Source organism: Fistularia commersonii, chromosome 12 (assembly GCF_037954325.1).
Source record: "Fistularia commersonii isolate RoL2024-O1a breed Wild chromosome 12, RoL_Fcom_v1.0, whole genome shotgun sequence".
In the NCBI taxonomy this organism is placed as follows: domain Eukaryota; kingdom Metazoa; phylum Chordata; class Actinopteri; order Syngnathiformes; family Fistulariidae; genus Fistularia; species Fistularia commersonii.
Window position 1 is genome coordinate 6,605,206 of NC_141295.1, and position 10,372 is coordinate 6,615,577.

The 10,372-nt window shown below is 52.0% G+C and overlaps 1 protein-coding gene across 1 annotated transcript; it reads left to right on the forward strand.

Moving 5' to 3' along the window:
- Positions 1–615: 615 nt before the first annotated feature.
- Positions 616–9,945, forward strand: LOC147228646 (voltage-gated delayed rectifier potassium channel KCNH1-like). Its single transcript, XM_086156764.1, has 13 exons — positions 616–847; positions 1,299–1,437; positions 1,540–2,001; positions 2,954–3,077; positions 3,220–3,326; positions 3,399–3,527; positions 3,704–3,822; positions 3,903–4,295; positions 5,236–5,665; positions 6,568–6,767; positions 6,838–7,090; positions 7,654–7,850; positions 8,173–9,945. Exons 3-13 carry the CDS (start codon positions 1,929–1,931, stop codon positions 8,989–8,991), a joined length of 2,844 nt encoding a protein of 947 aa, XP_086012890.1. The 5' UTR covers positions 616–847; positions 1,299–1,437; positions 1,540–1,928; the 3' UTR covers positions 8,992–9,945.
- Positions 9,946–10,372: the final 427 nt, after the last annotated feature.

Consider the following 10,372-nt stretch of genomic DNA (forward strand, 5'->3'; position numbering starts at 1 on the left):
GCCAGGCAAGAGGTCTGGAGGAAGACCAAAGAGAAGATTTATGGACGTAGTGAGAGAAGATATGAAGGTAGTTGGTGTGAGGGAGGAGGATCCAGAGAATAGGGTTAGATGGAGAGGGTGGATTCACTGTGGAGACACCTGAAGGGAAAAGACCAAAGGAGAAGATGGACAAAGACTAAAACTAAATAAGTTTAAATCCATGGAAGAATAAGAAATCCATATTTGTTTCTTTACTTTGAGAGAAACAAGGGTTGAAAATGAAACTCATATTTGTATGTCTATGCAAATGACTTTGTAATCTTAATTTTGTGTCCGTGTAAATGTCTATACGGTAATTACTACTATTTTGAACTAATTAAATTGTTTTGATAAACAAGCCAACATTTAAACTAGTAATTGGTCCGTAATGTCTCATTATCTTGTCACCATTTTAAGTGCTCTTGCTTCAGATCTAGTTCTGGTCCAAACCCTCTAATATCTGCAGTAAGTGCTACATTGAGCAAGACACCGAATCGCCCCCCTGAAAGGTGTTTCTTCATTTCTTCTTCTGCCTCCCCGTGAGGTCAATCCTGTGAATCAGCGTCATCGAAGGCATCTGTGGGTGGTCAAGAAGACCGGCGGCTGCCGAACATCCCAGTTCCACGGCTCCATGTGACCGCGGGCCGTCCCCAAAGCCTCGGTGAACCCGGAGAACCGGAGGATGGCCGGCGGGAGAACGGCGGAGGTGTGAAGGATCTCACGAGGACCAGGAGGCGCCGTCCGCCGTCGCAGAGGAAGAGCAACACGGTTCCCTCATGGTGGTCCCTCCAGACGCTCCCTCAAGACAATCTATGCTGGGGTCACCTATGTACGTCTTCAACGTACTATGATTGGGGTCCATTATAGGGGTCCACTATGGGGGTCTCTAATGTGGTCCACTATGGGGGTCTCTAATGTGGTCCACTATGGGGGTCTCTAAAGGGGTCCACTATGGGGGTCTCTAATGTGGTCCACTATGGGGGTCTCTAATGTGGTCCACTATGGGGGTCTCTAAAGGGGTCCACTATGGGGGTCTCTAAAGGGGTCCACTATGGAGGTCTCTAATGTGGTCCGCTATGGAGGTCTCTAATGTGGTCCGCTATGGAGGTCCCTCAGGCTCTAACTATTGGACACTGAAGCTAACAGACCAGCCCTTTGCCATAGATGAGGGTATCTTGGAATAACACCAGCCTGCGTCTCCTGCCTCTCCTGTCCCCACTGCAATATATCGACTGCACTGACGAACCGGAACGTCCTGCTTGACTTCGGTCCACCAGCAGAGGGAGACAAGCTGCTGAATGACAGGAGAAGGTCATCAAGTGTGTGGAACTCTGAGAGAAGAGGAGCATCTTCAAGACAGCAACCCGGTCCACCTCTGAAAGGAGGAACGTCTTGAACCCTTCCAGCTACCTCCATAAGGTTTGACATCTGAGCTGCAGGACCTGTAACCCTGGGTGCAATCTATCTATCAATTTATTGATCTATCAATCTCTCTCTCTCCCTCTCTCTCTCTCTCTATAGGTCTATGGTCTGTTCTCTCTATCCTCTTTCTGCCAGTTTGTTGGCAGATGGTTGCAGCAGGAGGTAGAGAGAGAGAGAGAGAGAGAGGTAGAGAGAGAGAGAGAGAGACATAGAGAGAGAGACATAGAGAGAGAGATATAGAGAGAGGTAGAGAGAGAGACACACATAGAGAGAGAGAGAGAGAGGTAGAGAGAGAGGTAGAGAGAGAGAGGTAGAGAGAGAGAGAGAGAGAGAGAGAGAGAGAGAGAGAGAGAGAGAGAGAGAGAGAGAGAGAGAGCGAGCCATAGAGAGAGAGAGAGGTAGCGAGCTTGTCGTCTGGCGCTCACAGCTCGCAGCCTCACGCCGCTCCGTCAGACATGTGACCGCCTCGCGCGCCGGGAGGACGCAGGATGGCGGGAGGACGTCGGGGGCTCGTGGCTCCTCAGAATACCTTCATGGAGAACATCGTCCGCAGGAACAGCGGTAAGATGCACCGGAGGAGGAGGAAGGAGAGGAGGAGGAGGAGGAAGGGGGGCCTCTTCCTCACTTGAGACATTTAAAGGCTCTACCGGGTTTGAGGGAGAAAAAGCTAAAAAGACAGAAATCAGAGGAAGTTTGAGATTCTTTAGATGAGTCAAATGTCAATCTGCTTTTCGTGCAACAACCAGATTCTCTTTTCCACGTTTCTGAAGATCATCCATCCATTCAGTGTCCACCATCATCATGCGCCCACGGCTAGCAGGTTGATCTGGGGAGCTTGACCACAGCGACTGAGACGTCCAACCTTCACCCTGTCATTGAACACCTCACACTGGAAGAACTTCCACTGAATGTAATATTGAAATACCAAGGAGTCAGGCCGTAGTAGCATAGTAGCATAAATACTACTGCTACTACTACTATAATTTCTACCACCAGTACTACTACTGCAACTACTACTACTACTACTACCACCAGTGCTGCTGCTACTGCTACTACTACTACTACTACTGCTACTACAACTACTACTACTATAACTACTACTATGACTACTACTGCAACTACTACTACTGCTACTACCACTACTACTACCACTACTACTACTACTGCTACTACCACCAGTACTACTACTGTTTCTACTACTACTTTTACTGCTACTACTGTAACTTCTACTACTGCTTCTACCACTACTACTACTACTGCTACTACCACCAGTACTACTACTGCTACTACCACCAGTACTACTACTATTACTACTACTATGACTACTACTGCAACTCCCACTGCAACTACCAACACTACCAGTACTTCTGCTACTCGGGGAACAGATTCATTGTCACCATGACCTTGTTCCATAACTCACTGTCATGTGACGCCCTTCCTCCTCTTCTTCCTCCTCTCTTTCTTCCCCCTCCTCCTCGTCCTCCTCAATTTCTTCATCCTCCTCCTCCTGCAGACACCAACTTCCTGCTGGGTAACGCTCAGATCGTGGACTGGCCCATCGTTTACACCAACGAGGGCTTCGGGAAGCTGACGGGATTCAACCGAGCAGAGGTGATGCAGAGGAGCAGCACCTGCAGGTAAGACATACTCTCTCTCTCTCTCACACACACACACACACACACACACACACACACACACATACATACACACACACACACACGCACACACACATTGACATGCCTGTGTGTGTGTGTGCGCGTGCGTGGGTGTGCTCTGCAGCTTCATGTACGGTGAGCTCACTGACAGAGCGACCACAGAAAAAGTTCTCTGGACGTTCGAAAACCACGAGTGCGATTCCTTTGAGATTCTGATGTACAAGAAAAACCGTGAGTTTCCGTCCGACGGCGTTTCCACGGCGACCAGCCTGCGATTGACACGGCCCCCTCTCGTCCAATCAGGTCTGCCCGTGTGGTTCTTTGTGAGAATCTCTCCAATCAGGAACGAGCAGGACAAGGTGGTCCTGTTCCTCTGCACCTTCAGTGACATCACCGCCTTCAAGCAGCCGATCGAGGACGAGTCCTCCAAAGGTGGGAGTCCTGCTGAAGGTCGGGGGGGGCTGGGATTGGCGGGTGGGCGGGGCTTCAAACTGTCAGTCAATTCATGTTGAGACTGGCTGACCAATCAGAGAGTGGGACTCGGACCCTTGGACACACACACACACACACCCACACACACACATGTCTGAGGGTCTTCTCTGGCTCAGGGTGGGGGAAGCTGGCCCGCCTGACTCGGGCGCTGACCAGCAGCCGAGGTGTCCTCCAGCAGGTGGCGCCCGCCGTCCAGCGAGGAGAGAACGTCCTCAAACAGTCTCGCCTGGCAGAGGTAAAGGTCCCCCCCTCCTTGCGTTCGCTCGGAGAAGCGGAGCTTTCCGTCTGACGGAGGAACCTTCTCCTTGTCCCCAGGCCCTCCAGCTGGGCTCAGACATCCTGCCACAGTACAAACAGGAAGCTCCTAAGACGCCGCCGCACATCATCCTGCATTACTGCCTCTTTAAGGCCACCTGGGACTGGGTCATCCTCATCCTCACCTTCTACACCGCCATCATGGTTCCCTACAACGTCTCCTTCAAGACCAAGCAGAACAACGTGACCTGGTTGGTGGTGGACAGCATCGTGGACGTAATCTTCCTGGTGGACATCGTCCTCAACTTCCACACCACCTTCGTGGGGCCGGCGGGGGAGGTGATCTCTGACCCCAAACTCATCCGGAGGAACTATGTCCGGACCTGGTTCGTCATCGACCTGCTGTCCTGTCTGCCCTACGACGTCATCAACGCCTTCGAGAACGTGGACGAGGTCTACGGGCTTCCCGTCTTCTCCTGTTATCTTTCGTTCCTCCGAGTGGCCCTCACTGTCCTCCAAACGCATTTAGGCCTTTGACGCGCCGGAGTAGAATCGCTTTCTGTCAGGGCTTCGGGTGGAACGTCGCGAGTTCCTCACACATCTGCCGATCCAGGGTCAGTGAGGTAGCCGGTAGGAGGTGGCTGTCAGACGGTTCCTGTGGAAGAACAGGTCTTCAGCTGAGGACTTTACTAGGAAACTCTAGATATAATCAGAGAACAAACAGGCAGGAAGACATGAAGTACTCGCATTAGAGCGGGTACATCTAGAGAACATCTAGAGAACGTCTAGAGAATGTTAGAGAAACACGAGAATGGCAGATTAGCAGACAGAACCTGATCTACTCTCTCAGCCTGTCAAGGCTGCACTTGGGCCGCTTACCTACAGGTGAGATGATCAGGCCAACAGTGCGGAGGCAGACCACGCACAGGAGAACATCTCCGCAAGGACAGGGAACGGGCCGGGGTTTGTTCATTCATTGATGCATTCATACATGCATTCATTCATTTGTGTTTTTATTCATTTAGGAATTCAAGCATTCATTCGTTCATGCTTTTGTAGATTTATTCATGCATTAATTGTTAATTCATTTACTATATTCATTTAGGAATTCAATCATTCATTTGTACATGCTTTTGTTGATTCATTCATGCATTCATTTGTTCCTGCCTTTGTTCATTCATTCATTGATTCATTCATGCATTCGACTTGAAGTATAAATGCTTTAGTTGAATAGTTTGAAAGACGGCGAGGTCATGACCTTGTGTCCTGCGGCTGACCTTTGACCTCCTCTGGTTGGCTCAGGACGTGCTTCCATGGGTCCGGGGAGGAGAAGTCCTGGGCCTCCGGGGTCTCACGTGAAGGTCTTCACGCCGTCCCTCCTCTTCTTCTGCAGGGCATCAGCAGCCTCTTCAGCTCCCTGAAAGTGGTGCGCCTACTGCGCTTGGGTCGCGTGGCCCGGAAGCTGGACCATTACATCGAGTACGGCGCCGCCGTGCTGTTGCTGCTGGTGTGCGTGTTCGGCCTGGCGGCGCACTGGCTGGCATGCATCTGGTACAGCATCGGGGACTACGAGGTGATCGACGAGGAGGCCAACAGCGTCAGGACGGACAGCTGGCTGTACCTGCTGGGCGCGGCGGCCGGGACGCCGTACCGGTTCAACGCTTCGGGCTCCCTACGCTGGGAGGGCGGCCCCGACAAGGACTCGGTCTACATCTCGTCGCTGTACTTCACCATGACCAGCCTGACCAGCATCGGGTTCGGGAACATCGCCCCGAATACCGACGGCGAGAAGATCTTCGCCGTGGCCATGATGATGATCGGATGTGAGTGTCCTCCCGCTTGTTGGCGCCGGTCGTCAAGGCGATGTCGGGTCCCCTCGGTGTGGACTTCATACAATGATGTCATCAGCAGGTGCGACGATAGCCATGTAGATGTGTGATCTGCCAGTGGCGGGCACTGTTTCAACCGGGTCCGATGTTGTGAGCTCCTTCAGTAGGTCCTGACTTCAGCGCTTCCTGGGAGAAGATGTCCTGACCTGTTTTTGAATCGAGAGCCCGAAAGCATTTCATGTGCTACGTTAGCGCTCACCGCTCTAGACAAACTTGTTGAACTGCTTCAGGTCCTCTGGTCTTCTTGCCGTCTGGTCTTCTGATCTTCTGATGCTCCAGTCCTCCAGTCTTTTGATCTTCTGATGCTCCAGTCCTCCCATCACATCCCCAGTCCAAACCTTCTGATGTTCATTTTAAGAGCGTTTGCAGAAAGAAAATGAGTCCAACCTGAAAAAAGACCAAACTGCGCCTGGAACTCTTCCAGTCCAACTTCTGGATGTTCATGGATGGACCAATCATAAGTTACCTGTAACTTTGAGAACTAAAACGTGAAAGAGGTCCAAGGCTGGTCTGCAGTGGCCATCAGAAGAGGACCGGGTTCTGACCTTGATCCCTGGCTGAACGCGGGTCCCATTCGGGTCTCGCGCACTGATCTCGAGGGTTAGGGTTAGGAGGTTCCATAAATCGTCCTCCTGATTCTGGTAACCTGCATTGAGCGACTTATAGATCAACATCCACACCTGGTGGTGGTCCCGACGGGCCGCTGAGTTCACTGATGGCAGGTCTTTGAAATCCAGGAATCCTGTAAAGCAGGACCTCGATTTCAGAGGCTCCGGGTGCGCGGACAGATTCCTGGTGTTGAGACTCAAGAGTCGGCCTGTCCTCTCTGTTCGCAGCGTTACTTTACGCCACCATCTTTGGAAACGTTACCACCATCTTCCAGCAGATGTACGCCAACACCAACCGCTACCATGAGATGCTGAACAGCGTCCGCGACTTCCTGCGCCTGTACCAGGTGCCCAAAGGCCTGAGTGAGCGCGTGATGGATTACATCGTGTCCACCTGGTCCATGTCCAGAGGAATCGACACCGAGAAGGTCCCCCGCTCGTCCGCTTCCCGTCGAGGTGACGGGGAAAGACGCTTTGAGTCGATCTTTACGTCTTCAGGTGCTGCAGATTTGTCCGAAGGACATGAGAGCCGACATCTGCGTCCACCTCAACAGGAGGGTCTTCAAGGAGCATCCGGCATTCCGGCTGGCCAGCGACGGCTGCCTGCGCGCCCTCGCCATGGAGTTCCAGACGGTCCACAGTGCACCAGGAGACCTCATCTTCCACGCCGGCGAGAGCGTGGACAGCCTGTGTTTTGTGGTGTCCGGTTCTCTGGAGGTGATCCAGGACGACGAGGTGGTCGCCATTTTGGGTAAGAAGGTCCTGATCAGTAGGCAGGGCTGTCAGCTGATTGAAGTGTTTGCATCTTGTCAGAGACGGACATTCAATGTACATACAATGTCCATAGCTGGCATGGACTTGTCCACGCACGCACACACGCACACACACACACACACACACACACACACACACACACACACACACACACACACACACACACACACACACACATTCACACACACAGGCATACAAGCTCCTTCAGGGAATTGCTGAATCTGACACTGGAGTTAAGAGGAAATGAGCTTTTTATGAAAAACAGAAATGTAGGTTCTTTTTAAATCTCCTGATTTCCTATTCATCGATAAACGACCGATCGAGCGATCAATACGACGAGTTCTGAACCAAGGCAGCAGGTGTCGGTCAGCATTTTGACATCTCACTTTTCCCTTTCGATGCTGTGATTGGCTGCAGCTCGTGTCGGTGTTGCCATGGCGATGCTGTCGCTCATCCCGTGCTGTAGATGACATGATGAGTGGCCGCAGTTCAGTTTGTTTCCAGATGGGATGAGAATCCAGACGATGTGTGTGTCGGCAGGGAAGGGCGACGTGTTCGGCGACGTGTTCTGGAAGGAGGCTACGTTGGCGCAGTCGTGCGCTAACGTGCGAGCGTTGACCTACTGCGACCTTCACGTCATCAAAAGAGACGAGCTGCAGAAGGTCCTGGAGTTCTACTCTGCCTTTGCAAACCACTTTGCCAGAAGCCTGGTTCTGACATACAACCTGAGGAAGCGGGTGAGATGATCTCTCGCCGTCTCGCCGTCATCTTTAAAAACAGAATAAAAACAAAACATTCTTGTTGAAAGAACTTTGAGTCGGTGCAATCATCCAGTCATTCCTGAGTGTTTGAGGAGGCTGCTTTTGGTCAGAGAACCTTCTCTCCATCTGCATTTATACTCCAGACTTTTGGAGCACAAAAAAACAAACAGGGACAACATTTTGATCTCTTTATGTTTTATTATTTTCCACACATGTAGCAAAAAGAAGGAGACTGGATAAATATGTTAGGAGACGTGAGTCACGGCCTCTTGCTAATCGCCGCCAAATGTCCTGACAGATCGTCTTCAGGAAGATCAGTGATGTCAAGCGTGAGGAGGAGGAGATGCTGAGGAGGAAGGACGAGGCTCCTCTGAACCTTCCCCCGGACCATCCGGTCCGTCGACTCTTCCAGCGATTCAGGCAGCAGAAAGAGGCGCGACTTGCCAGCGAGCGGATCGGCCGGGGCGTCGGCGAGATGGAGAAGGGCGTCCTCCCTGCGCAGGCGCCCGTCGGGTCGGCCACCATGACCGAGAGGGCGGCAGCATCTTCCTCCTTGAATTCCGAGATGTCCCGCTTGCCGAAGACCTCCGGGCAAGCGCTTCTCGCCGCGGGAGCCCCCCTGAAGAACGACCGAACGAGCCGCGTGTCCACGGAGCCCCCTAAGGCGAAGGGCTGGGGCCGATTCAAGGAGTCCGTCACGAAGGCAGAGTCGTGGAGCAGGGTTTCCAAGGCGGAATCCATGGAAACATTACCCGGCAGAACCAAGTCTCATGACCAGACGTCACTGAAGAAGACAGACTCCTGCGACAGCGGCATCACAAAAAGTGACCTCCGCCTGGACAATGCGGGAGGCGCCAGGACGCCGCAGGACCAAAGTCCCACTCAGGCTGAAGAGAAGAAGGACTTTGCTCCCGTCGCAGAGCAAACTTTGCAAAAGTATTTCCTGGAACTGAAACAGGAGTTAAGGGGAGACATGGAATCTCTTAATAGTCGCATGGAGGCACTGGAGTATCAGCTGTCCCAAATACTGCGACTGCTCAAATCTGGGGAATCGTCGGGGTCCTTTGAGATTTCACGGCCTCCCCCGCCAGACTCCCATGAAGACACTGTCTCCTGACCCTCGTCGAGGTGAAGTCCGATGAACCTCTCCCTTGTCGTTTGTCAGTGGGAGGCTCCCCGAGAACACGGGCATCAAATTGGACCCTTCGGTGACTCCGCCCCGTGGTGGGCGCAGTCCTCAGACCGTCACGCGATGTTAGAGATAAGGATGAAAAAGATAACTGAGGGTTTAGTGCCCGACCCTAACCCTCTCCATGCCGCTTCGACGGTATGACCGGCTGCGTTCGGACCCACTCCATGGAACAAAAGAGTCAAACGTCTAAAGACGCTAATTCCTGTTCTCCACACCATCTTTATGCATCCGCTCTGCGTTCACATGTCGCCCGCTTCGGTTTCCTGTGTGTTCCTTTGGCTACGATCAGAATATACAATGTCTTCGGCGAACAGGAGTCTGCTCTGATTGGCTGTGCAGCGTCAGCCCATCTCTTCGTGTCCTTCGACGCTTTGCCGTGTCCTGGAAAGACGACCGAGACGAGCTTTCCTCTATTTGTGACGTAACAGCCGTCCACTGTCTGCAGTCAAATCGAGGCCGGTTTTAAGAGAAAGGGGAAATTCAGGCGTGGGTCCCCTCAAATATAGATGTCGGCCTGATGTGTTTATGAGGTTCAACACGAGCTTCAGGCTGTTGATCTTGAAAAAGAAAGAGAAGAGTTTCTGGTGTCAACATGCTCAAACCCAAACTGAAGCCGCAGAGCTCGTCTCCACGTTCGTGATCTTACGGAGCTGTGAAATGATTCTTTTAGCTGATGTCTGATGCCGCTGTGTTGCTCTGCATGTCGTAAGTGTTTATCCTGATGTCCCTGAATGCTACGTTCGAAGTGAATGCCATCTCGAATATCTTCATTGATTCAGATCTGCTTTTTACTTCTATTGTCACTTTAATCCGAAACAAAATCTGTAGCAGCACGTTTTCAAAAACTCAGTAAAGGGTTTTTACTTCCTGTTTTCACCCCCTCGATCCGTTTGGTGTCATTGACATGGTCCGTTCAGAGCACGGCACCCCTCACAACGAGGTAGGTCCTACGTTTCCCGGGAGAACGGAGCTGTTGCCGGCGATCAGCCTAACGAGTCAAGTCGGGGTGAGGCTAAGGGTTAGGGTTTGGATGAGTTAGGCCTAGGGCTCTATTATATGGGAGCTTTCCTTTGGCACCGAGTTTGTGCCCTATTGAGTAGATCAGGCCTGGCCCACCTGTGGGTTTCGAGCCGCATGTGGCTCTTAAGTTTATGTTGAATTTTGTGTTTGTGTGTTTTTGACTTGTGCAATCACATGCCACTCCAGCCTTCTCTGCACACCGCAAAAAAAACCTCACAATCACAAAAATCGACATGAACGTAACGGCCGCATGTGGCTCGAGAGCCACAGGTTGGCCAGGCCTGGA

Bases quoted from the DNA above. Each gene is read 5' to 3' on its own strand.
- LOC147228646 (XM_086156764.1), top strand. From the start codon at position 1,929: ATGGCGGGAGGACGTCGGGGGCTCGTGGCTCCTCAGAATACCTTCATG. The intron at 2,002-2,953 runs GTAAGATGCACC...CTCCTCCTGCAG, and splicing joins CATCGTCCGCAGGAACAGCG to ACACCAACTTCCTGCTGGGT. The intron at 3,078-3,219 runs GTAAGACATACT...TGTGCTCTGCAG, and splicing joins CAGAGGAGCAGCACCTGCAG to CTTCATGTACGGTGAGCTCA.